Source organism: Eubalaena glacialis, chromosome 1 (genome assembly GCF_028564815.1).
Source record: "Eubalaena glacialis isolate mEubGla1 chromosome 1, mEubGla1.1.hap2.+ XY, whole genome shotgun sequence".
NCBI classification, from domain to species: Eukaryota; Metazoa; Chordata; class Mammalia; order Artiodactyla; family Balaenidae; genus Eubalaena; species Eubalaena glacialis.
In genome coordinates, this window is record NC_083716.1 from 61,873,089 (window position 1) to 61,900,441 (window position 27,353).

The 27,353-nt window shown below is 38.9% G+C and overlaps 2 protein-coding genes across 10 annotated transcripts in view; one reads left to right on the forward strand and one right to left on the reverse strand.

Moving 5' to 3' along the window:
• Positions 1 to 27,284, forward strand: DNAJC9 (DnaJ heat shock protein family (Hsp40) member C9). Of its 4 annotated transcripts, none has more exons than XM_061180859.1 (5): positions 1 to 288; positions 461 to 601; positions 1,279 to 1,533; positions 3,396 to 3,482; positions 27,001 to 27,284. In XM_061180859.1, the coding sequence occupies exons 1-5, from the start codon at positions 109 to 111 to the stop codon at positions 27,010 to 27,012; spliced, it is 675 nt and encodes a 224-aa protein (XP_061036842.1). In that variant the 5' UTR covers positions 1 to 108; the 3' UTR covers positions 27,013 to 27,284. The 4 variants fall into 4 exon arrangements, with proteins under 4 accessions (XP_061036842.1, XP_061036825.1, XP_061036832.1 ...); XM_061180842.1 differs by lacking the exon at positions 27,001 to 27,284 and adding an exon at positions 26,218 to 26,780; XM_061180849.1 differs by lacking the exon at positions 27,001 to 27,284 and adding an exon at positions 14,331 to 14,440.
• The window catches only part of FAM149B1 (family with sequence similarity 149 member B1), a 62,129-nt gene continuing 41,210 nt past the window's right edge, over positions 6,435 to 27,353 (reverse strand). For 2 of the 6 annotated variants that reach the window (XM_061180769.1, XM_061180818.1), the window contains 7 exons: positions 16,272 to 16,396; positions 14,329 to 14,435; positions 11,714 to 11,938; positions 10,101 to 10,224; positions 9,730 to 9,855; positions 7,852 to 7,930; positions 6,582 to 6,736 (listed from right to left, as the gene is read on the reverse strand). In XM_061180769.1, the coding sequence (XP_061036752.1) occupies positions 6,663 to 6,736; positions 7,852 to 7,930; positions 9,730 to 9,855; positions 10,101 to 10,224; positions 11,714 to 11,938; positions 14,329 to 14,435; positions 16,272 to 16,396 (860 nt within the window). In that variant the 3' untranslated portion in view covers positions 6,582 to 6,662. Of the gene's footprint in view, positions 6,737 to 7,851; positions 7,931 to 9,729; positions 9,856 to 10,100; positions 10,225 to 11,713; positions 11,939 to 14,328; positions 14,436 to 16,271; positions 16,397 to 27,353 lie in introns of all 6 variants that reach the window. The other 4 variants (XM_061180779.1, XM_061180790.1, XM_061180799.1 and 1 more) reach the window with 4 other exon arrangements.

Sequence of the window (27,353 nt, forward strand, 5' to 3'; positions counted from 1 at the left end):
CCCGGGCTTTTTGCGCGGGAAAAGGGAGCCGCCCAGGTCTCTGCTCAGCGTCGCTGGAGTCAGGCTGATTTCGCTGAGGTCACCGCCCGCTCCGCACCGCTGCTGGCCATGGGGCTTCTGGAGCTGTGCGAGGAAGTGTTCGGCACCGCCGACCTTTACCAAGTGCTGGGCGTGCGGCGCGAGGCCTCAGACGGCGAGGTCCGACGCGGCTATCACAAGGTGTCCCTTCAGGTGCACCCGGACCGGGTGGGCGAGGGCGACAAGGAGGACGCCACCCGCCGCTTCCAGGTGCGCTAGACCCCGGTCCGCCGGCTGCCTGGGCTTCTCTCCGTCTTCTGGCCGCCCGACCCCGCCCAGGTGGAGTGAGCCGAACCCGGCCTGGCGTTTTCTAATCTTTATTTCTCGCGGCGCGGTTTCAGTGAGAGGCGCAGGGTTGATTTCTGGATGCTCTTTCCCGCAGATCCTTGGGAAGGTCTATTCCGTTCTGAGTGACAAAGATCAGAGAGCAGTGTACGATGAGCAGGGAACAGTGGACGAGGATTCTGATGTGCTCAGCCAAGATCGGGACTGGGAGGCCTATTGGAGGTTACTGTTTAAAAAGGTAAAGAACTCTGGCGATTTCCTTGTGACTGTTTCCATCATTCATTCAACAAACGTTTATTGAATGCCTCAAAGGCCTTGCATTTTGTGTTGTGTAAGAATGAGGAATTTTTATTTGGCCTCGAAATAGTAATAAACACACACATACACACCGGCGTTCCTCAGGAGATACCTATCTACTTACTGATCTTTGAGTAAGGGAAGTCTTATCTCACCGTTAGGTTGAACCGTGTGTGTGTATCCATAACACATGCACCTACACACACACACACACACACACACACACACACACACACACTCTCTCTCTTACTGAAATGGGTCTTTAATTTTCCGTTGATGTAGAGTGATTGTAGTGAAACGGGGGCATTTGATTTTTTATAAGATGTGCTTTATTTTACATATCCCGATGTAAGTCCTGAAACTTTTCCTAGCTTGGAAACTTCACTTAAATTTTCCTGGTCTGTAGCTTAGTAGTTGTAAAGGTTGGACTAGGGAGAACTCTGGAAAATCTTTGGCATAGAAACTTTGGTTCCTTGCAACAATTTCAACTCAGGCAACTGAGTTGAGGAGAAACATTTGGGGAGAAACATTTCAACACCTAAATATACTTTTTACTAGTATTTCTTTTATTTAAAATAAAATTCTCAAAGTTAAAGGATGTGTCTTTCATTTGTTCAGATATCTCTAGAAGACATTCAAGCTTTTGAGAAGACATACAAAGGTTCTGAAGAAGAGCTGGCTGATATTAAACAGGCCTATCTGGACTTCAAGGGTGACATGGATCAGATCATGGAGTCTGTGCTGTGTGTGCAGTACACAGAGGAACCCAGGATAAGGAACATTATTCAACAAGCCATTGATGCCAGAGAGGTCCCGTCCTATAATGCCTTTGTCAAAGAAGCAAAGCAAAAGATGAATGCAAGGAAAAGGAGGGTAAGATTTTGAATGCTATTTATATCTTGACTGCTTCCAAAAAGAATTTGAGGATATTTACAATAATGAAAATATATACAAGACAGCTGAAATAAAGATTAGGTTTAACTTGTTTTGTAGTTTTAGTCTAATAAAATGAGCAGATCAGCTCATTAAGAGAACCTTTTTTTTCTACTGTGTTGTGCTCAAGAGGATTTTACTGCATGGATTATTTAGATAATCAGTATCATTTTAAAGTACCACTGAAATATTCTTCATATGGGCCAATTGTTGTAACCTTGCTGAGGGATTCCTGAGGAGATAAAGTAATGGAGTCCAGATACACAGGCTAGACAGTGATTCTCACTTGGTTAAGGCGTGGGGGAGAGGGTGACAGAGGCTGTCTCTTTAAAACTGTCTTGTTAATTCAGATTCCTTTGTTCTTGCCAGATTGATTCTTGAGTTGGACCCAGAATATACATTTTTTTAAACAAACGATTTAGTTTATTTTGATAACAGTGTCTTTCCAAACACACTTTGAGGTACACTTTTGTGGAGTATCAAGGACTGTGGCTTGTGTGTCCTTTATACCCATATTAAACTGTGGAGTTGGTGAGGGTAAGGATGATGGCAGGGGAAGGGAGCTTAAGGATATCTGGGGTTCAGGGAGGGAGTGGATTCAAGGTAACAAACATCTGTGCCTCTGGTCTTTTGGTATTAAAGGCACCATTGCCTCAGCCTGACTTTCATAATGGGAGCTCCACGGAGAGCAAACAGTGTAAGACTGTAGCTCTTTGGTGGGTACTTTATTTTGTATGGCTGAAATGGGGGTGGAGGTAGGTCTGCAGCTTTTAGGTAAAGAGACACAGGAGAAACCTGACACCTGTGCTGAGTTGAGAGAAGTGGAATGTGTATCAAGATCATTTTGGCTCATAGGCTACATCTGTCTAGATTCAAGCTGACAGTTTATCTTAAGTTGGTAATCATTTTTTAGGTGAAACTGAGCACAGCTGTATTCAGGAATAGGCTATTAGCTTGAGAAACTTCCCTAGAGTTTGGGGGAGCGGGGCGGGAGGCTGGAATACTTTTGAGTGAGACTCCCACAAACTTGGAGAGGGGAATACAGTATTAAAAGAAATAAATTGAATACAGGGACTGAAAGTAGACAATGGAAACTGTGTCTCTTTATTGGAATAGCAGGGTCCTAATGTATCATAACTCCCAGTATTAATAGTATTCATTGCTACTTAGAAAATTCACTGGGGGTTGGGGCCTCTTATAGTCTTAGTTGTTGCCCTGAAGGAAAGAATGAACTTATTAACCTTTCCCAAGGTATTCTTGTGGTATTTTGGAATCAGTGCCCTAGTAAAATTTGGCAAGAGGAGGTGGCTTTGAAATCCGGTAAAGAAAGGTTAAAACTGAATTTGTTAGAGTTTATCCTAACTACTCAGAGGAAATTTTAAACCGGGGTTGCTCTCAAGGCTGCCATGAGTCACATGTAGTAAATTGGGTTTCCAGAGGAGGAATCTGAGGCACCTGTATCCTGGCAACATTTTGAGGGCATCCTTGGCTAAGTGACCTTTCTTAGCTCTTCTAGCATTTTGGTTTCCTGCCTGTCACCATGTGGTTTATGAAACCAAATTACCTGCTTACCCCTAGCAAATACAAATGGGGAACAGTCAGAAATGCTTATTGGAATCAGAGGCTCTACTGCTTGATGTCAGCAATGCTGCCTTTTAGTGAGTGTCATATTTATGCAATTTTATCCTTTTAATTTATATAATCTTCAAATTGAAGGAGTCTTAAATTTGCTTTGGGGGAAGAGGGTGTATTTTTAGTATTTGCTAGATTGCCATAGCGTCTCACATGAGTTTCTGTTTTAGGCTCAGGAAGAGGCTAAAGAAGCAGAAATGAGCAGGAAGGAGTTGGGGCTTGATGAAGGAGTGGATAACTTGAAAGCACTCATTCAGGTAAACCTGGCAGGTTGTCTGTGAAGGTTGCCACCACTTCTTTCATGTTCTGATTCCTACTGCTAATATTTTCTTTGGAGTGTATGTACAGTGTTGTGGGCATTTTGTTTTCTTCTTTTAAGACATTCAGGTACCATACAGTCATCCTTTTAAATTGTACAATTCAATGGTTTTTAGTATATTTATCAGGTTTTACAATCATCAGCACTGTCTAAGTCCAGAACGTTTTCATCACCCTAAACAGAAATCCTTTATCCATTAGAAGTCACTCCCCATTCTGCCTTTCCACCAGCCCCTGGCAGCTGCTAAGTACTTTTATCTCTGTGGACAGTCTTGTGTTTTGAAAGCTTGTGTTTTAACTCCTCAAACAGAGCAGACAAAAGGATCGGCAAAAGGAAATGGACAATTTTCTGGCTCAGATGGAAGCAAAGTACTGCAAACCTTCCAAACGAGGAGGGAAAAAAACAACTCTCAAGAAAGAAAAGAAATAATGGAATTTTGTCTTCAAAGGTCCTTAGGTGTTAATTGATGCCATTGTAGGCAAGGTGCCGTCAATATTCGAAGACAAAAGTTAACCTTTGAGAAAAGTTGTCTTTCAAGCCTAAATTATTCAGATCAACTATGTAAACCAAACAGAATCTCTCAACCCGATCTTAGTATATCCTGGAAACACCCTGACATTCTGTGAGGTCCTCCTATGAAGGAATTTGGTGGTGATCATTGAGGGAGCGGAAGGGTATATGCTTCCTGACAGCACTCTTCTATGGGTCTTCTGTACAAGGAACTGTATCTAGAATGCAGATCTATCCCTACCACATTTAGCAGTTGTCATTTTGCCACACAGGAGTGAGCTGCAGGGTATTCAGTGGTGTGTGTTTATTAGAACAGGTACTCGACCTAGCCTCCAACACACTTGCTGGACGTCTGTCTTCCAAATACTTGCCAGTTTGCTTTCAGTCTTAATGTTCTTGCATAGACCCTCTCCTTTTTGTTTTACTCAACTAAGTTTTGCACTCTTTGCTTGAGGTTTATAGGAGAAACAGGTGTTCAGATAACTTCAAGCATCTTTGTAAGAATTATACATGATTAAATAAACAAGTAAAAAAATGACTGTTAAGTTCCAGGGGCTTTTTAAATGATCCCAGTGTGATCATTTAAAAGATGATCTAGAAAAAATATGAATGGTGCTTAGGATAAAGAAGAGAGAAGAAAAGTAGTCGTAGTCAGCATTGTAGCAGATAGCCTGGTTTAAGTTGCCTCAAGAGATGTTGTAGTCCTGCCTGTAACTGCTGAATGTCCTTAGGTCACTGAGCTTGTCTGAACTTCTTTCCTCTATAAAAGAGTAAGGGAGCTGGGCTAAATGACCTGTTAGAGGCTCCTCCTGACTCTTAACTTTAACCTTGAAAGGCAAGCCATCTTGATCCAGTGGTTATTATGTACTCCTGGTATTGATTTGTGAGAATAGTACAGAGATTTTCACTTACATTTAGTTGAATTGGTATGAATTCATTAGAATATATGGAAATTTTTTAGGGACTGTTCAACTTAAAATCTCTGATTTGTAAGCTAATATATTCAATACCATATACATAAAACAAGCCTTCTGTTACTGAGATTTATGTATCATAATTTATCTGCGGTAAGTCCATGACACGTTTTCAGTTTGTGATTATAAACAGGTTAAAAAATACTCTTCAGGGCTTCCCTGGTGGCGCAGTGGTTGAGAATCTGCCTGCCAATGCAGGGGACACAGGTTCGAGCCCTGGTCTGGGAAGATCCCACATGCCGCGGAGCAACTGGGCCCGTGAGCCACAATTACTGAGCCTGCGTGTCTGGAGCCTGTGCTCCGCAACAAGAGAGGCCGCGATAATGAGAGGCCCGCGCACCGCGATGAAGAGTGGCCCCCACTTGCTGCAACTAGAGAAAGCCCTCACACAGAAACGAAGACCCAACACAGCCATAAATAAATAAATAACCCCCCCAAAAAAATACTCTTTAATTGCATTAAAAATACAATTTAATGCAGGTTGTTTGAAGCATCTGTCTTCATATGATAGCATTAGATAACTGCGAAATAATAAAATTACCCCAGTTGAATTGATCAACTCTGAAGATTAACAGTAAGATCTAAAACCAGTATGATCATCAAAATTAAAATTCAGTGAAATTTAAATAAATTTAAGCCATAGTTAAAATCATTGCTGCATTCATGAGTGCACTCAGGAAATGGTCCATGTGAAAATTGGAAGAATGTCAAAGTTATCGTCCTTTGCTCGTAGGATATGTTTATACTGGACTAATTTGCAGAGTTTCTGAAATTTTAAGAAGTTGTGTCTTGCTGGCTCGCTAATAGAAATATTCTATAAATTTTTAAATTGCCTTTCTTAGATCTGCAGGAGAAAATCGGCAAGTTGAGTTTAATATTTGGAAATAAATACGACCACTAAAGTACTTTAAGAAGAAAAGAAGCATAACCTGATGTCAAGCAGGTGTTGTGAGGTTGAGTTGTCCTATCTGAAAAAAGAAATCCATTATGGTTTATTACATAGGTTACTTTACACCAGTGCTCAACATTTATGTCTTTAGTTACTCACCCCTGCCATATCTGTCTGCCTATGGGATTGGACATCTAAAGAGAAAACTTTAGGAACGACTCATCTGTTTGATGAGTAGCCCAGATTTTTGACAGCACTGTCTCCTAAAAATGACGTAAAAGTGAGTACACCTGGCCAGAAATTAACACAAGCAGAAGTATTCTGAAGCCAGTGATAATGTTATCAAATAATTTCCTACTTTTTGTGTATGTATAGTCTGATAGAATCCTGTAATAATTGAACTGATCATTGTGAACAGACAACATGAACAGTGATTTGGAGGATATTACTCTTTTGTTACATCTTTGGATACAATTTTTTTTTTTTTTTTTTTGGATACAAATTTTACTGTCCAGTGAAATGGTTAACTTATGCTGAAAGATGACAGTAACTGGAGATAGAAACAGTACCCATGTAATCTTTGGCTGATACTGTTCTCAGTCTGTTGTACCAAAATAACTCTTCATGAAGATAGTTTCAAGTTGTCTCCTGTTTACAAGCTGTGCATCATGAGATGACTGAACACTGATTTGTGAAATCTTCCCACATGTTCCCTGCAGCCTGAGGCAGGTTCTTCTCACTTGCCCTATGGTCCCTGCCTGGTTCTAGTGATTGGTCCACCTCTGTTTTGAGATTTTGTAGATCCATGTAACTGAGGGCCTGTCAGACAAAGATGACATCATAGAGTAACATTAGTAGACATTCTAGATTTGATCGTCTCAAGTTCATATGTGCGGGCTTTTTTGCTCCAGTTATCAGTTAGACTTTAAATTTGGAGCCTGTGACTAAATAGTAAAGTATATATTTACCAAGGCAATAAAAATCATGTTTGCGTATTTTATAATGTAAAAACAAAGAAACAAAATCTATATTAAGATATGAAAGCAGTAACCTAATTTTAGAAAATAGCCACTAATTTAAAAGGACTAAAATGTCTGTTTCACTTACCTAAATATTATACTAGTTATACTTGACTGGCAGCATGGCCAAATGTAATAACTAGCTCAGAGGCAGCAGTGCTTCTCTGAGGACTGATCCAAGAACCGAATCCACTGAAAGCATTCAAAGACTACCAAACGATGCTACTAGGAACTGAACTAAAAGAATTCGCTTGGATTACAGAGAAGGTTTGAGGCAGATTACTTTTTAATGTACTTGCTGATTAATCTGATTATTAACAGGAAACATTTCAACTGCCCAATAGTTCTAAATTTCTCCTATAACATAAGGAGAAAATGACCCTGATGGTGAGACCATTATAGGAAGAATTAAGACATCCTTAAATTTTCTCTCATCACTCATATGAAAATAGAAACTACAGAATATAACTTAGAAGACAAAAAAGTTAATGGGATAGAATCAGACTCCTCATGTCTTGACATTGTGAATTTCTTTTTTTACCTTGGCCTAGCAGCTTAACTGACCAGAGCAGTTTAATCCATAGCAATATGGGGTTTGCCAAGTAATAAAATCCATGCAGTGTTTCAATGTTATGAAAATGACTTATTTGGCTTAAATTTTTTAGATTAAAAAAAGTAGTTTGCCAGAATGGCAAGAGGTTAATTTTTATACGAGAAAACAAATCTGGAACTTTCTGGCTTTGAGCAGTGGAGTTTTGTAATTTTTTATTATATCCCATATTCCAAAATGAATTTGAGGTAATTTACAAAGATGTAGGAAAACAAAATATAATAAAATCTGGAGGAAGGAAAAATAAGCATGGAAAATAGCAGGGTCTTAACCACATAGTAGTAAAATAAAAGCCATGGCCCAACCTGTTCGTGCAGATCCCCTACCAGGTTGGGCCTGATGAGGATACTCAGTAGCACATGAACGACGATACTGTGTGTCCGGCTGAAAAAGAGAGAAGATGAGACACTTCTTACGATGTGACTTCTCCCAGAGGATAATGTGTTAACTTGGTTTACGAGGGAAAACCTTGAAGTTGGACAGCAGTGTAATCGACATCATCTGACATTCTGAGGGACAAGTTGGCTAAGTGTACTCTTACATTCCAAGTAAGAAAAATCCCAAGCCAGAAGCCCACAGAGCCATTGTTAACTTGTAAAAATTGCAAGTTCTACAACTTTATTAATATGTCTTTAAGAAAATCTTAGCATTTATAAATAATCCATATGGTTTAATATTTCTAAATACTTATAATTGGCTGTCAAGGGAATTTTTATCTGATTTCCATTGGCTGCTGACTGTTTAAAACAACAGAACAGAACCTTTTCAGCAACACTGAAACACCCATGACTTTACTTCCATGCTTGAAATGTGACTCTCAATATGGAACTCAGACATTTCAAAATTATCTCAAGGGATTTAAAGATTTTAAGATACAACTAAAATACCTAAATGCAGATATTAAAAAAAGCTATCAATACCATCCCACTGGTACTTCTAGAATAAAAAACGTCCCTCTCAGTTTCCTGTCAGCACTGGAATTAAGAGATTTGAGATTTTTTTTTTTTTTTTCTTTCCTGATGAAGCCCCATGTTTTCTATCAGGGATCAGCAAACTTTTTTTTTTGTAGAGGGCAAGATAAGGGTAAACGTTTTATGTTTTGTGGTACATACTGTCATTGGAACTCCTCAGTTCTGCTGTTACAGTAGGAAAGCAGCCACAGACAGTGAATGAGCGTGGTGGCTCTGCTCTAAGAAAACTTTATTTACAAAAACAGGCAGTAAGCCGAACAGCCCATGAACCAGGACAGAGGAAAGAAAAGATTCTTCCCTAGGACCTGCAGAGAGAACATGGCTCTGCTGACACCTTGATTTTGGACTTAATAGGCTCTGGAACTGAGAGAATAAATTTCTGTTGTTTTAAGCCACCCAGTTTGTGGTAATTTGTTATAGCAGCCCTAGGAAACTAGTACAATGTCCCATTCATTTATTACTCTCACCACTCTTCTAATGGAGGAAGAATCGTACAGTGCTTTAGGCTGATACAATTTAAGGGTTATGAGTTGAGATAAGTGTGTTGCAAATACCACTGTCTTGAAAACTGGTATAGGATATGGGTTCCTGGTGCCTGTTTCCTGGGCCATAAGTGTGGCCCTAGTCACTTCCTAGGCTCTCCAAGCCCTCTTGCACAAAGCAAATGAGGTGGGGCTGAGCTCCTGGCTTACAATTTTGGGCAGGGTCAGTGCATGATCTCCAATCTCCCAATCAGGTTTTTTTCTATTACTTGTTTAAAAGTAAAAGGGCTAGTAAATGTACATTAAGTGGTAAGGCATTGTCAGCATTTCAAACACCAATTAACTAAGAACCCCCAAAAGTCTTAACTCACACATCCACCAGTCCACATACATAATCTGATACCATTTTTTGTGTAATTCCCTAAGAGCAGTGTTAGAGAATGAAGTTAATGCTAATCTGATACACACTGGGGTTTAACATTTTGCTTATTCTCAGAAATAGCTAAACTTTAAATTGCTTAGAATTTGCAATTTATGTATAAGTTAAGAGAATGAGTGGCAGAGACCGGTTAGAGTTTCAACAAAATATACTTAAAACATTATTTTCATTAGAACCTCATCTTTTATTCTTAGAGTTGATTAAGCCACCATGTAAAGCCTTAAGTCTGTCAAACTATTTTTTTTCCCTTTCCTCAACTATCAAGACCATAGAGGAAGTATTTCACTCTACCAAAAATGACTGAGTTGTGTTGGGCCTGGAGAAAAAGTCTGGTAAAAGGAGCCTCTCGTGGGGCTGCTGATGGTTAGGCTCATCCACCGCTGCACTTTGAGCTCGATTGGAATCGCCATGGGTTTTCTGCAGAAGAGACAAAAATTACAGAAACAGTTAATTTGTAGTGGGAGCTGTGCATGTCCTATATCAGCCCTAACAGGTATGGTAACTGCAGGCCAAGCAGCTCCAATGCCATCGTCATAAATCAGAATTCAGTGTGTACTTTTGACAAAATATAGTGTTAAGTCAAGACCAGAGCACAGACCCTGCAGAATTACTGACCCTGAGGTTTTATAAGCACATGGAAAGGCAATAGGAAAGAGACATACCGTTTGCCTTTGTGGCCCCACAGTGCTCAAGTGTTCCACTACAGCTGTGCCAATAGGTGGCAGCAGATTATTTCGACTCAGGGGCAGTGGTGAGGGAGAGGAGAGTGAGTCGGCCGCCACTGGGCTGCAGATCCCATCAGCAAAACCAAGACATGAAAGCATAAAGTTATAACAATATAAGCAAACTGATTAGAATCAAATAAACTGAGCAGATGAGTTTAATTTCATGCACAGAAAGCTTTAAGCTGCCTACATTTTTAAGTGAAGAGATCTCAATGAAAGGATTTTGGAGAATTAAAGTTTTGGGTTTTCTTCATAGTATTTTCTTACTTATTGTTGAAACTTCATCCTGAGCACACAGCAGAAGTTGACCCTTTCTCCCACAGAGAACTGGAATAAAACAATTTTCCCTATATTGTGTTGTATTTCTCTGACAGTTATGGATTTGTAATTTCACATCTGATGGAACTCACAGTTCTGGGCTTTCTGGTTGTCCTTTTCACTAAAAACTATAATTTCCAGGTAAAGTTCCTAAACTTATTTCCTTCCATGGGATTTGGAGCAGTTTGCAGTATTACTCATGCCCAAGATAGTAATTAAAAGCTGAATGATACTTTTCATGTCCCAGAAAAAAACAAAGCAACTTACTTTTCCGCTTTGAAAAAAGCACTGTCAGAGGTATGAGAGATTAATTATAAATCAAGACCACTCATACTCAAATGAATGTATAGCTATATCAGTATAAATACAGCTACATCAACATAATAAAATAGAGAGCAGCTGAGAACCCTGGTGTCCTAACAAAGATTTTTGGTGGTCTTGGACACCTCTTTTAGTAAGTCTATTGGGATAAATTGTAACAAGAATTGAAAAGTCAAAATCAAGAAATGTTGGGAGAGAAGTATGTGCTTGATTTAGAGGCTGAATTCAAAACACAGTTATGGCATTGTCATCTTACACCCTTGTTCATAGTGTTAGAAATTAACTATCCTAAGATGTTTTGTAAGTCAACAGCTAATGAAAGAATTTTATGTTAAAGACTTGGCTTGGTATTTTTTGCACAGTGAGGCTCAGAGTGTCTAGTGAATGAAAGGTGGGAAAAGGGAAGAGAACATGTTTAGTGTTACTTCCTAAGACGTGCCAAGGGACATATTTCCTGGTGTATAAGCATCTACTTATCTGAGGTTTATAAAGTTTTCATTGTCAATGGAATAGGTAGATCCTAATGGTACAGAAAAATATTAAAGGAGAATTAACTATTATTTGGGGAAGAATTTCACTGAGGATGTTCCCACTAAGGAAAATGTTTTAATAAAATACATATGTCTTTTATTCTTTTGGTGAGTTCTACTGAAGTATTCTAGCCAACATTTTATTTGTAGAAATATAAATCTTTAGCTAAATCAATAGGAAGATCCAGTATATCTATATTTCATTCAAATTTAACTCCATTTTTTCTGTATTAGATTTACACCAGTGTGCAGTTCATCATAAGAATATGTAATGATTACTGTCTAGGCATATATTTCAATCTTAGATTTAAATTCATTCTCTATGTAAAATTCTTCATTAGTTTTACCATAGATTCCAGAAATTCTGCTTTTGAAACCTACACTCGGGATCCTCTGAGTATTTCTTCCATAGGTCTTGGTGTTCCAGCGCGTGAATGGCTTGTGCTGATGGGATGAAGGGTACGTGGTGGGGGATTGCGTCTCCTGGCGGACTGCACTGTGTATGACAGAAATGATGTACTAAGCTCCAGGGCTCGATTTGGCCAATTTCGAGTTGAAAGGATGGTACTGGACCCAGGCCTCATAAGTAGCTTGTCATCAAGATCTCTAGTGGCCAAATATCAGAAACCCACAGTGAGATCAAGATTGCTCTGTACAGGGAGACAGAACTCAAAGGGTAAAAAGCCTTAGACTATAAAATACATTCAAGGGAGAAAAAAACGAAAAGAGAAAACAATAAATAACCTAGTTTTAGAAGTTACATAATCTAGCTCAGGCATGAGAATGTGTACCTAAAAGAAGGACATTATTTCAATCTTACACATAATTTACTAGAATGGAGACTTGGGAAAGCAAGTCCACTTTTCACCTGCCATCACAGTCACTTCTTCAGTTACTGGTAAAGACTAACCTGTAGGGTACTGACTCCAAAGTGCTTCCCAAAAGTTTACCTCAGGGACTGTGCTTCCTACCATGTGTGAAGCATTCTTTTGTGCTGAAGGAATGTCACCAGAAAGACTTAGTTGAAAGGCCAATATTGCTGCTTAGTAGTGGGGTGGCACTAGTGTGTCTCCCACTGCAGAGATTAAAATGCTGAGCTAGTTGGAGCCTACAGGGATAGGGGTTCCTTGGAAACCTGGGAACAGGCAAAGGGTCCAGAGCTTTGTACAGCCCAGGGCAGTAGATCCCCATTTGCATAAACAACTGTGAAATATAACACTTCTGTAAGTACTCTGATAAAATACCATGCTCAACAGTTCAGTAGCTTAAACTCTGCCTTGTAGATTCAGCGGCTTTGTTTTTGTGTTTTAAGCAGATGAGAGAACGTTTGATTCTATTGTAAGGCACCTAAGAGATAGTATTTACACTGTGATATGGAGGGGAAGTGAAAGAATAAAGCTCTGCCACGTGCTCTTGGCTTTCAGCAAGTTCCTCAATCTTTCAGGCCACTTTGGTGTCCTCTAGTGCAAAATATGCCTCAGGGTTTGGAGAACTTTGAAGGAAAAATGCCCATCACAGAATAGGGCTAAACCTTGAGCATTGCTCATATGAGATCTTTCTGGTCTTCCTAACCATTCACTTAAGCCTTTTCTTTACACAGCCTACTGCTTTCTAATTACAGGGGTTTAGGCCTTAGCTGCTCTTTGTTCATCTTTATTCTTCCTCTGGACTACTCATTCATAACTGGATTTATCACCTCCACGCTCCTAGATCAACCTTCAAATCTGACTTTCTATATGGCCCATCACTGTAAACTCAACACACCCCAAGCTCATTTTCCCCCTGCCAAACAAGCTTCCCTTGAGCTTGAAATCTGAGTTGACTTTGATTCCTCTATTTTTATAGAATTTGATTTCTTTTACAGTATCTCCTAAAATATTTCATTCCTTTTTTTAGTCTTGCTACAACTTGAGAACAGACCCATAGCAGCCTGAACTCCTGCATTAGACTCCTTACTTTCAGTTCCTCCTGCGTCAATCCAATCTGCGTCCTACTGCTGTGAAATCTATCTTTCAAATTCCTGTTTTAAATATATGTGCTCCCCAGCTGGACTCATACATTGCTCACGTGGGAATGTAAAATGGTACAATTCCTTTGGAAAATTGTATGGCAGTTTATTATAAAATTAAGCATACACTTAACCTATTCTGTAACACTTTCACTTCTAGATACTGAAAAACGAGACCATAGGTCCACAAAAAAGACCTGTGTAAGAATATTTATAGTGCCTTTTATACATATCAGCCCCAACCTGGAAAATAGCCCAAGTGTTCATTAACGGAAGAATGGGTAAACAAATTGTGGTGTACTATTACAATAGAATACTACTTGGCAATAAAAGAGAATCACATGCAACAACATGGATGGATCTCAAAAACATGACATTCAAAACCCTCCATAGTCTGGTCCCAATGTTCTTTAATTTCATAGTGTCTTCCTTCCCACTAATCACACCATGGTCTATTTTAGTTGTAGAAGATTGTCAGTGGTCTTTGATCAGAACATTAAAGTTCTGACCTATTGCTTCCTATCCTACTACAGCAAAAATGGTCGGCTTTCTCTTCTAAATATTTGTATTTTCCTGTCTCCAAATCTTTTTCCACACCATTCCTCCTACCTAGAATAGCCTTGCTGCTCTTCTCTGCTTATCCAAACTTCCATCTTTCAAGGATACGTTCAAAACCTACACTTACCCACCAAGATGCTTCCCTTCTTTGGGACTGCCATAGTGCTCACACTGAGTACACAAACTTCGTACTCAGTCACAGGAATGCCCTGTATGGTTAGGTCTCTTTTTACCTTTGTGCCTTCTCACCAGTTATTTTATCAGCTCCTTGAAGGTGGAGACCATTTTCCTTATATGTTTTTACTCCCCAGATGTTTCTGGTTGCTTGGTACGTACTCAATACATGCATGTTGATTGACTGACTTTGCTCTCCTTTTATTTCTCAGTGATCTACTTAAACTCTATAGTCTTAAAATTTTATACTTCTTACAGGAGCTTGTCCATTAGGGAGAGATTTCTTGGCTGTAGAGGCATCCCATGAACCAAGAGACCATTCACATTTGGCTGATGACCACTTGCTGCTTGACAGAGACTCATCTACATATCAAAAGAAGGTGTTACTCATTATTGGTTGGTGAATATATCAGCTTGGTTTCCCAATTTTGCCAGAAGTTAGTATTGCCAAATTAGGTCATTTATACATTTTTCTCCTATGCCTTAACTTTTGTATATCTTGGCCAGTACCCCAGCTGGAGCCCCAAGTCCACTGTCAAGATGACAGGATCAGAGTGCTTTCCTCTCCATTTCTAAATGGGGAAGCCTGGTCAACTTAGATGAAAGCAATTAATCGCCACTCTCAGGGGAGAGAGGACCTTTATTATCATTATTATTTACATTATACTAGAAAACAAAATATGGAACAAAAATGGGGAGAATAAGGGTAAACTCTGTCTCTTTTACCATCACATAATCCTATGCTCTGCACAAACTAATGCTTTCTCCTTCACTACACCTGGAGCAGTCAGCTCTCAATAATAACGTAAATTCTGAAGACTTTATTAGAAGGAGTTAATTGTATTTGTTCTAATGTTAGCAGGATTTAATCTTACCTGGACTGCCACTGCCACCTTAGTGTCCTGTTTGTTTTCTCTCTCAGGTAGTCAGTTAAGTGCCCTTTCTGGCCAGCTCCTTCTCTGCCACAGTATGCATTTTCCTCCTACTTTCTCTTAAGAATGTTTGGATTATTGCTTCTTCCTTTGGTCATTAACAACCAGAACCGTGTACGTTAACTTTTCAGGGCTTAGGCTACCCAGGTCATAACCAGGCCAGTTCAACATGTAGAAGTATTTTATTACCATCATAGGAATATTAGATTATTACCTGGGTCATCCTCCAATGTGATAAGGTATGGGCCTTACTGAGTTTATTTTTATTTACTTTTTTTAATTGAAGTAGAGTTGATGTACATATTATATAAGTTACAGGTGTGTACAGTATAGTGATTCACAAGCTGAGTTTACTTTTAAATAACTCTTTTAAAAATATAGCTGCACAATATCTGGCCAGTACACCAACAAAGCAAATACTAGATGTGGTACTAAACCCAGGCTCGATGAGCATGGGCCAAGGATGAGAATCCTTTTTCTCTTTCTTTTTATCCCTCCCCTGCTCCCACACTTTTTTTGCTACAAGTAACACTGGGAAGCTATCATGTAGGAACTGGGATTACATAAATCATTACACATGGATGAGACCAGGCTTATCAACCTTCTGCAAGAAATGGCCATTTTTATATGCTTGTCTACAGACTTATTTGAAACCATTTTCTCCTCCCTTTGGTTTGCCTTTTACATCTGGTTATGATTAGTAAACATCCAAAAAGCAAAAAAGTCAACAGATTCAAATATTAAAAATAAAACAAAAACCAGGTTGTCTGAGATAAGAGAAAAAAGAGGGAAGAAGTCAAAAAGAAATTCAAAGGACAGAATGTTAAGGCCATAGAAGATCTGATATTGGTCCCTCTTTTCATCATATTTTTCATTTTTCCCAAAGCAGACTTAAGCTGACCATATAGTTGAGTCTAGATTGCACAGCTTATAGATGCCTTTTCAAAAGAGCTGATTGAGAATTATCAACTCTAATTTGCCATTTTTTTTAAACAGGTTAAAATTTTTTTTATTGTGGTAGAATATACATAACATATTTACTGTGTTAACCATTTTCACATGTACAGTTCATTGACATGAGTGCATTTGCTGCTATTAATTTTTTAAACTGAAATTAAACATCTTTGCAAAGTCACTGGATTACTGTGATAAACACATAACTTTACTGAAAAAGAGTCATAGTGATACAATTAAGGCAAATAACTGAGCAAACTTCATCTACAAGAACAGTCCTAGGTTCTCCAATACATTCCCCTGTGCGACTTACCGGATTTGAGGTGATGGACAGCACCTTAGACTGTGGCACTCGAGGTAAGACCAAAGGTTGTGGTTCATTCAGCACACAGGGGCTTTCTGAAGCTGGTTTGGTGATTGCAGCATTACTGTCATCATCTGAGCAAAGGAATAGAATCTATTATCCATGAATATCTTCAGACCCACAACAACAGTACTGTGAAAAAAAAATCTCCCCTGAGAATTCATAATCTCAAGCTAGGCTTCACTCATCTTTGCAGCCCAATTTCATACCACCTGCACAGTTCAAAAAAACCCTTTAAACCATGAATTTATTTTAAAGTGTTTCCCAGGCTGGTGATTCCTATTTGTACCTGGCAGAAGGAAAAGCAAAGATTACTAGAGCAAAGCTGTCTAATAGAACATTTGGAGATTGAAGGAAATGTTCTACATATGCACTGTCCAGTATAGTGGCCTCTAGCCACTTGTGGCTATAGAGCATTTAAAATCTGGCTAGTGTGGGATCTAATCAAACTTGCAAGCTTTTGCACAGCAAAGGAAACCATAAACAAAACGAAAAGACAACCTACAGAATGGGAGAAAATATTTGCAAATGATGCAACCAACAAGGGCTTAATTTCCAAAATATACAAACAGCTCATACAACTCAACAACAAAAAAAACCCTATCCAAAAATGGGCAGAAGACCTAAACAGACATTTACCAAGGAAGACATACAGATGGCCAATAGGCACGTGAAAAGATGCTCAACACTGCTAATTATTAGAGAAATGTAAATCAAAACTACAATGAGGTACCACCTCACACCAGTCAGAATGGCCATCATTAAAAAGTCTACAGGGGGCTTCCCTGGTGGTGCAGTGGTTAAGAATCTGCCTGCCAATGCAGGGGACATGGGTTTGAGCGCTGTTCTGGGAAGATCCCACATGCGGAGCAACTAAGCCCATGCACCACAACTACTGAGCCTGTGCTCTAGAGCCCATGTGCCACAACTACTGAGCCCACATGCCACAACTACTGAAGCCCATGCACCTAGAGCCTGTGCTCTGCAACAAGAGAAGCCACTGCAATGAGAAGCCTGCGCACCACAATGAAGAGTAGCCCCCACTTGCCGCAAGTAGAGAAAGCCCGTGTGCAGCAACAAAGACCCAATGCAGCCAAAAATAAATAAAATAATTTTTTAAAAAAAGACTACAAATAACAAATGCTGGAGAGGATGTGGAGAAAAGAGAACCCTCCTACACTGTTGGTGGGAATGTAAGTTGGTGCAGCCACTGGAAAACAGTATGAAGGTTCCTCAGAAAACTAAAAATAGAATTACCATATGATCCAGCAGTCCCACTCCTGGGCATATATCTGGACAAAACTATAATTCAAAAAGATGCCCCTGTGTTCATAGCGGCACTATTCACAGTAGCCAAGACCCAGAAACAACCGAAATGTCCATTAATAGATGAATGGATAAAGAAAACATGGTATAATATATACAACGGAATACTACTACTCTGTAAAAAAGAACGAAATAATGCCATTTGCAGCAACATGGGTGCAACTAGAGATTATCATACTAAGTGAAGTAAGTCAGAAAGAGAAAGACAAATACCATATGATATCACTTATTCGCGGAATCTAAAAATGTGACACAAATGAACCTATCTGAAACAGAATCATGGACATAGAGAACAGACTGGTGGTCGCCATGGGGGAGGGGGTTGGGGGAGGGATGGAGTGGGAGGTTGGGGTGAGCAGATGTAAGCTTTTATATATAGAATGGATAAACAACAAGGTCCTACTGTATAGCACAGAGAACTATATTCAATATCCTATGATAAATCACAATGGAAAAGAATATTTAAAAAAAGAATGTACATATATGTATAACTGAATCACTTTGCTGTACAGCAGAAATTAACATTGTAAATCAACTATACTTAAGTAAAAAAAAATAAAATTTGGCTGGTGTGATTGAGAACAATTTAAATTTTACCTAATTGTAATTAATTAAAATTTAAATAGCCACACACACCTAGTGAAACCTCATGCCCATTACCACTGCCAGTTTTTGTAAATAAAGCTGTAAGAGTAGTTTGTTTATTCTCGTTACTGTATAGTACTCCATCATATGAATATATCAGGTTCTGCTGTTGAGGGATGTTTGGGTAGTTTCCAGTTTATGTTTTCCAGTATATAGTGCTGTCATGGACATTCTTATATATGTCCTTGGGGAAGATGTATACTGAGTATATAGTAGTATATGCAGCCACATCCACTCATATACATATTGTTTATGGCTGCTTTCAAGGGCAGAGTTGAGTAGTTGCAACAGAGACTGGATGGCTGGCAAAAACTAAAACATTTACCATCTGGCTCTTTATACACAGTTTGCTGATCCCTATTTTAGGTCAATCAACCCACTAAACCAGTCAGAGACCCTCCAGCTCCATTATAAGATCATTGTCTTTTTTTCAAACTTTAAGTTTCAAAATCAGAATAGTTATACAATGAAATAACCTAAATTTATGGATGCATGGAAAAGTAAACTAAAAGGATATTAATTCATAGCCTAACATTGGTAAATTGTGAAAGGTGAAATGAAAGTTTTCTCTGAAAACTTTCAGTGGTTGATAATGAAAACTGAAGTAATTCCTTTATTACCAGGATTTATTATTATTGGGGTTTGGATATGTCTCTGGACTTGATCATCTGTCCTGTATCTCCCAAAACTTAACCTCACATAATATAAAGCAGTTTGTTTTGAAAAGGGTCTTAGACCTACTCTTCTCCAATACCAGCTTTAAAAGGGAACTTAACATGCATACAACAGAGTGGCTTTAAAAAAAAAACAAAAAAAACCTCACATGGACAGTATCAACTGTGGCAAACATGTGGAGCAACTGGAATGCTCATACAATACTGGAGAGAGTGTAAATAGATGGATCCACTTTGGAAAAAAATTTGGCAGTATCCACTGAAGTGGGAATACCATATCCTATGACCTAGCAGTGCCACTGTTATGTACCCAGTACATATGTTCACCAAAAGACATATACAAGAATGTTTATAACAGCACTATATGCTGGCAGACATAAACTGGAAACTACCTAAATGTCCATCAACAGTAGAATGTGATATATTCATACAATAAAATACTATATAACAATGAAAATGAACTGTTACACTCAAAACAGTTGAATCTAACAAACATAATGTTGAATTTAAGAAGCCAAATGCAGAAGGGCACATACTTTATGAATCCATTCTTAAAAGTTTTAAAACAGGCAAAACTAATCTGTGGTGCTGTAACTCAGGATAGGTTTACTTTTCGGGGGTAGGAGTTTAGTAACATGAAAGGGGCTTCTGAAGTGTTGGTAATGTTCTGTTCTTGATATGAACATTGGTCATACAAGTGGATTCAGTTTTTAAAAATTAATCAAGCTTGATGTAAATTTATTTTGCAATTTTCTATATAGATATGCTTTATATTTTTTTAAATATATTTTTTAAAATTTATTTTGGCTGCACCAGGTCTTAGTTGTGGCACATGGGATCTTAGTTGCAACATGCGGACTTCTTGGTTGTGGCATGTGGACTCTTAGTTGCGGCATGTATGCGGGATCTAGTTCCCTGACCAGGGATCGAACCTGGGCCCCCTGCATCGGGAGCACGGAATCTTACCCTCTGGACCACCAGGGAAGTCTCTCCCCTAGTACACTTTAATAAAAGTGTTTTTTTAAATGTATTTCCTGGACTTGTGCTTCCAGCCAAGATGGAGCAACAGGGACTGGCTTTACCCTCCTGCTTAAAACAACCAATCCGTGAAACAACGGCTTTTAAGACACTGGGCATCAGGTAATGAAAGACAGTGAACCATGAGATAGTAAACAAATGATGCTAGCTCTGCAACTGCCTTGAAAGAGTTTCCAAGACATGACACAAAGAGGGAGAACAAAGGCAGATCCTGGTGGACTCCCTGATTTGAAAGTCCAGAGAGACCAAGACTGCTAGGGTTCATAGGAGAGAGTATCAGAGAAGAAAAATGCACAGAAAGGGAACCCAGGATATCTGTAGAGTGTGGGGTGTCCTTTGAGTACTCAAAGGAGTATTGATCACTGCATGTATGAGAAAAAACCACCTGAGGCTAGGAAAGAGAACCAACTGAAAGAATTAGAGGGAACAGTGCCTGCTGCCCACATGGGACCAGGAACAGTGCCTGGTTCTTCCAGCTGTACTAGAAAAACTCATAATTAATGGGGCATTGGGCAGAGTACTTAGGACAATCTTGCCTCAGTATCTGGGGGATAATTAGTTGGACTGAATGACCTGTCTATAACAAATCATAAAAGCAAGACCAGAAGAGATCAAACTTTTTCCAGGTAACTTAAGTGCATCCCAGGAAAAACCGAAGAAGATACATACAAATGAAAAAAAAAAAATCGACTCCCAATAAGATAAAATTCACCATGTCTGGCACCCAAAGAATACCATGCAGGAAAATACAACTCACAATGAGAAGAATATCAATCATTGAAACCAACCCAGAATTCACACACATGTTTGAGTTATCCCACTTTTTCAAAAAGAGACATGGAAGATATAAAATTCACCCAAATCATACTTCATAGAAAACAATGAGTAGAAAAATACACTGGATGAGCTTAACAGCAGATTCACCATTGTAAAAGAAAATATTAATGAACTTGAAGGCACAATAGGAAACATCCAAATTGAAATACACAGAGAAGAAAATTCTTTAATTAAAGGATCACATTTGAGGGATCAGTAAGCAAATGGACTAATATATATGAGTAACTGGGGTTCTAAGGGATGGTGGGCGGCAGAAAAAATATCTGAAGAAATAATGGCTGAAAACTTTCCAAACAACGAAGACAATAAACCCACAGATCCAAGAAGCTCAACAAACTCCATGCAGAAGTAACATGAAGAAAATTACATCAAGGCACATCATAATCAAATTGCTCAAAACCAGTGAAAATGAGAAAAATCTTAAAAGCAGCCAAAGAAAAAATACATGAACACAGGAACAAAGAAAAGGATGACATCAGATTTCTTGTGCAAGTGAGAAGACGGTGGACAACATCTTTAAAGTATGAAGAAGGAAATCCAAAAGAGGGGATATATGTATATGTATAGCTGATTCACTTTGCTGTATGTACAGTAGAAACTAACACAATATTGTAAAGCAACTATACTCCAATAAAATAAAATAGGTAACCAACAAGGACCTACTGTATAGCACAAGGAACTCTGCTCAATACTCTGTAATAACCTAAATGGGAAAAGAATTTGAAAAAAAGCAGATACATGTATATGTATAACTGAATTACTTTGCTGTACACCTGAAACTAACACATTGTTAACCAGCTATACTCCAATATAAGATAAATTTTTTAAAAATAAATATATAAACGAGATACACTGAATGTTAAAACAAAAAAAGTACCAAGAGAAAAAGTGTCCACCTAAAATTCAATACACCACACAACTATCTTGCAGAAATGAAAGAAAAATAAGGAAATTTTCATATATCAAAAGAAAGCATTTCTCACCAACAGACTCACATACAAGAAATTTTAGAGGACATCTCTCAGGTTGCAAGAATTTTAAAAAAAATTTTTAATGAGATAAAATTTGCATAACATGAGTCACCGTTTTTAACCATTTTACAGTATACAATTAAGTGGTTTTTAGTATATTCATGATTTTCTGCAACCACCACCACTATCTAATTTCAGAAAATTTCCATCACTCCAAAAAGAAACCCCATACCTCCCAATGCACCTCTTCCTCCATCCCCTGGCAATCATTAAACTACTTTCTCTATGGACCTGCCTGTTCTGGAAATTTCACCTTAATGGAATCATACAATATGTGGCCCTTTATGTCTGTCTTCTTTCGTTTAACATAATATTTTCAAGGTTCACCCATGTTTTAAGATGCATCATTACTTAATTCCTTTTTTAAAAAAAATAATTTATTTTTGGTTGCGTTGGGTCTTCGTTGCTGTGCGCAGGCTTTCTCTAGTTGTGGTGAGCGGGGGCTACTCTTCATTGTGGTGCACGGGCTTCTCATTGCGGTGGCTTCTCTTGTTGCAGAGCACGGGCTCTAGGCACACGGGCTTCAGTAGTTGTGGCATGTGGGCTTCAGTAGTTGTGGCTCAAGGGCTCTAGAGCGCAGGCTCAGTAGTTGTGGCGCACAGGCTTAGTTGCTCCGTGGCATGTGGGATCTTCCCAGACCAGGGATCGAACCCATGTCCCCTGCATTGGCAGGCAAATTCTTAACCACTGTGCCACCAGGGAAGTCCCTAATTCCTTTTAATGTATGAATAATACTCCATTGCATGATGTATTAGTTACTCAAGCTGCCATAAAATATGACAGACTGGATGGCTTAAACAGCAGAAATTTATTTTCTCACAGTTCTGGAGGCTAGAAGTCCATGATCAAGGTGCTGTCAGGGTTGTTTTATAGTGTGACCTCTCTTCCTGGCTCCTAGGCAGCTGCCTTTTCCCTCTGTCCTTGCCTGACTTCTTCTCTTTACACACACAGAAATAGAGACCTGTGATGTCTCTTCCTCTTCTTACAAGGATACCAACCCTATAGGATTAGGGTCCCACCCTTCTGACTCATTTAACCTTAATTACCTCCCCCATCTGACTCATTTAACCTTAATTACCTCCTTAAAGGCCCTATCTCCAAACCTAGTCACATTGGGGGTTAGGGCTTCCACATATGGATTTTGAGGGGGACACAATTCAGTCCATAACACGTGGATATACCACATTTTGTTTATCCATTCATCAGTTGATGGATGTTTAGGTTGGTTCCACTTTTTTTTTTAATAAATTTATTTACTTATTTATTTTTGGCTGCGTTGGGTCTTCATTGCTGTGCGTGGGCTTTCTCTAGTTGTGGCAAGCAGGGCTACTTTTCGTTGCAGTGTGCAGGCTTCTCATTGCGGTGGCTTCTCGTCGTGGAGCACAGGCTCTAGGTACACGGGCTTCAGTAGTTGTGGCATGCGGGCTCAGTAGTTGTGGCTTGCAGGCTCTAAAGCTCAGGCTCAGTAGTTGTGGTGCATGGGCTTAGTTGCTCTGTGGCATGTGGGATCTTCCCAGACCAGGGCTCAAACCCGTGTCCCCTGCATTGGCAGGCGGATTCTTAACCACTGCGCCACCAGGGAAGTCCTGGTTCCACTTTTTGACTATTATGACTAATGCTGCTGTGAACATTCATGCCAGGGTTTTGTGTGGATATATTTCGTTTCTCTTGATTGTATAACTTTGAGTGGAATTGCTAGGTCATATGGTAATTTTATGTTTAACTTTTTGAGGAACTGCCAAACTGTTTCCACAGTGGCTGCACCACTTTACATTCCCACCAGCAATTTATGAGGGTTCCAGTTTCACAACCTCATGAACACTTGTTATTGTCCTTTTTTTTTTTAAAAAATACAGCCATCCTAGTGGGTTTGAAGTGGTGTCTCATTGTGGTTTTATTTTTGATTTGATTTCTCTAATGAATAATGATGTTGAACATCTTTTCATGTGCTTATTGGCTATTTGTATATCTTCTTTGGAGAAATGTCTGTTTGAGTTATTTGCCCATTTTTAAAAAAATAAATTTATTTATTTTTGGCTGCGTTGGGTCTTCGTTGCTGCGCACAGGCTTTCTCTAGTTGCGACAAGCGGGGGCTACTCTTTGTTGTGGTGTGTGGGCTTCTCATTGTGGTGGCTTCTCTTGTTGCAGAGCATGGGCTCTAGGTGTGCGGGCTTCAGTAGCTGTGGCTCGCGGGCTCTAGAGCTCAGGCTGTTGTGGCGCATGGGCTTAGTTAATCCGCGGCATCTGGGATCTTCCCGGACTGGGGCTCGAACCCGTGTTCCCTGCTTTGGCAGGCAGATTCTTAACTGCGCCACCAGGGAAGCCCTATTTGCCCATTTTTAAATTGGGTTGTTTTTTTCTTTTGTTTTTGAGTTGTAGATCTTTATATACTGTGAGTACTAGATTCTTATCAGGTGTATGATTTACGAACATTTCCTCCCATTCTGTAGGCTGTCTTTTCAGTTTCTTGATAATGTCCTTTGATACACCCTAAAGTTTTTTATTTTGATGAAGTCCAATTTATTTATTTTTTCTTTTGTTGTTTGTGGTCTTGGTGTCATATCTCAGAATCCACTGCCAAATCCAAGCTCATGAAGATTTACTCCAATGTTTTCTTCTAAGTTTTATAGTTTTAGCTCTTAAATGTGTTCCTTCAATCCACTTCAAGTTGATATTTTGTATATGGTGTGAAGTAAGGGTCTAACTTCATTATTTACCATGTGGCTATCCAGTTGTGCCAGCACAATTTCTTTTTTTTTTTCTATCTGAATTTTTTTGATTGACATATAGTTGATTTACAATATTCTGTAAGTTTCAGGTGTACAACATAGTGATTCACAATTTTAAAAGGTTATACCCCATTTACAGTTATTATAAAATATTGGCTATATTCCCTGCCAGTACCATTTCTTAAAGAGACTATTCTTCCCCCATTGAATGGTCTTGGCACCCTTGTTGAAAATCAGTTGGTCATAGATGTGTGGATTTATTTCTGGACTTTTGATTCTATTCCATTGATCAGTATGTGTTCTCATGCCAGTACCACACTGTTTTGATTACTGTAGCTTTGTATTATGTTTTAAAACCAAGAAGTATGAATCCTCCAAATTTGTTCTTTTTCAGTATTGTTTTGGATATTCAGGATACCTTGCATTTCTGTATGAAGTTCAGGATCATTTCTGCAAAAAAGGCAGTTAGAATTATGATAAGGTTGTACTCAACCTGTAGATGTATTTAGGGAGTATTGCCATCTTAACAATATTTAGTCTTCCAATCCATAAACAGAGGGTGTCTTTCTATTTCTTTAGGTCTTTTCTATTTTCTTTCAATAATATTTTGTAGTATTCAGTGTGCAAGTCTTACACTTCGTTGGTTCAGTTTATTCCTAAGTATTTTATTCTTTTTGATGCTATTATAAATGAGTTGTTTCCTTAATTTCATTTTTGATTGTTCATGGGTAGAAGCTAGAAGAACTTTGAGAAGCATTATAGAGAAGACATAAATTACCTTGAACAGACTTAGGAGGAATCTGGATTTGGAGGAAGCTGTAGGGGAGGGCTCAGAAGGAAATGAGAAACATGTTATTAGAAACTGGAAGTAGGGAGATGCTTGTTATTTTGTGGCAGAGAGCTTAGTGAAATGGTCTCCTGTGGTCACGTGGAAAGCAGAACTTTTAAGTGATGATCTTGGTTATATAGCTAAGGAGATTTCCAGTCAAAGTGTTAAAGGTGAGGCCTGATTTTTTTCTTGCTGCTTATAATCAAACACGAGATGAGAGAGATAAATTGCGGGAAAAACTATTAAACATAAAGAAACCAGGACTTGATTATTTTGAAAATTCTCAATCTCTCTAGATGGCAAAAGATTCTAAATAAAGGAAGGCTATCAGACCCCCAAAATTCTACTGGCAGGAAACAGCCTAATAAAATTACTTAGCTACAAACATGTGCTATGTTTCATGAAAAAGGAAGGATGACTCAGAGGGCAAAACCAAGAGCTCAGAGGGTAGAGCAGAAAGCTGAGAGGATTATTTCCAGGCCTTAAAACTTAATGAAGGAACTCCCAGTATTTTCACAGCTGGATTTCAGAATTGCTGTGGACCCTTTTTCACTCTCCCCTCCCCGACCCCAGCCTTTTAACTGGAGTGTCTATAATGGTTATCTTTTTCCTGGCCCACTATTGTATGTTAGGTGTGTTGGGGTCAAATAACTTGTCTCTAGGAGTAGAATGGCTGGATTATATAGTTAGATGTTTATATACCTGTGTATATAAGCTTTAGTTTCATAGGTTTATAGATGGAAAGGAATTGTGCCCCAGTAATTTCACTTCCTGTATTACATCCAGGAACTTCATTCATACCAGGACCTGATTCAAAGTCTTTGGAGCTGATGCTGTAATAGATGATTCTCTTGGAAACCTCTGAAGGGAGTTGAATGTACTTTGCCTGTGGGAGCACATGAATCACTAAGGGCCAGTGGGAAGACTAGTGGACAAATTCCAAGGTGCACCCCCCACCCCCCGCCATGATTCTCAGCTCTTGATGTTCACACCTTCGTGTAAACCCCTCCCTTTGAGCATGGGCAAGACCTGTGACTTGCTTCAGATCAAAAGATGATGGTAAAAGTGATGGGATGTCACCCCCATGATTATGTTATATAAGTTTCTGTCTTGCTAGCAGATTAGCTCTCAGTCTTTCTTGCTGGCTTTGGAGAAATAAGCTGCCAAGACTGCTACAGCTACAAGAAACTGGATGCTTCCAAAAACACACAAAAGGGGAAGTGGATCCTTTCCTAGTTGAGCCTCTGCATGAGGACCCAGCTTTAGCCAACACCTTGATTGCAGCCTTGTGAGATCTTAAGTAAAGGACTAGCTGGCTGTTCCTGGACTTCTGACCCACAAATCTGTGAGATAATAAATGTGTGTTGTTTGAAGCTGCTAAGTTTGTGATAATTTTTGTGCAACATAGAAAATCAATACTAAATATACATTTAACCATATAATCCAACGATTTCACTTGTAGAAATCTACCCAAGAGAAAAGGAAATATATGTCAAAATTCTTGTACACTAGTGTTCGTAACAGCATTAATAGTCCAAAAATGAAAACAATCCAAATGTCCATCAACAGATAAATGGATAAACAAGTTGTGGAACAATGGAATACAACTCAACAATAAAAGGAATAAATTATTGACACACACAGTGACATGGATGACTGTCAAAATGATCACACTGAGGGAAAGAAGCCAACAAAAGGAGTAAATACTACATGATACCATTTAAGCAGATAAGTTGTCATTTGGGGATGGTGGGTCAGGCAGGGGCAGGAGGGAGGGATTACAAGGTTATTAATTTTGAGAGTAATGGATATGTTCACTATATTGATTGTCTCATGGTTTCATGGCTGTATACATAGGTCATCTTATCAGATAATACACTTGAAATATGATTGGTTTATTGTATATCAATTCTTCAATAAAG

What these genes read in the sequence shown, in the direction of transcription:
- DNAJC9 (XM_061180833.1), top strand. Translation starts at nt 109, where the DNA reads ATGGGGCTTCTGGAGCTGTGCGAGGAAGTGTTCGGCACCGCCGACCTT. An exon ending in GGAGGTTACTGTTTAAAAAG is followed by an intron (nt 602 to 1,278) that starts GTAAAGAACTCT and finishes TCATTTGTTCAG; the next exon opens with ATATCTCTAGAAGACATTCA. An exon ending in ACTTGAAAGCACTCATTCAG is followed by an intron (nt 3,483 to 3,853) that starts GTAAACCTGGCA and finishes CTCCTCAAACAG; the next exon opens with AGCAGACAAAAGGATCGGCA.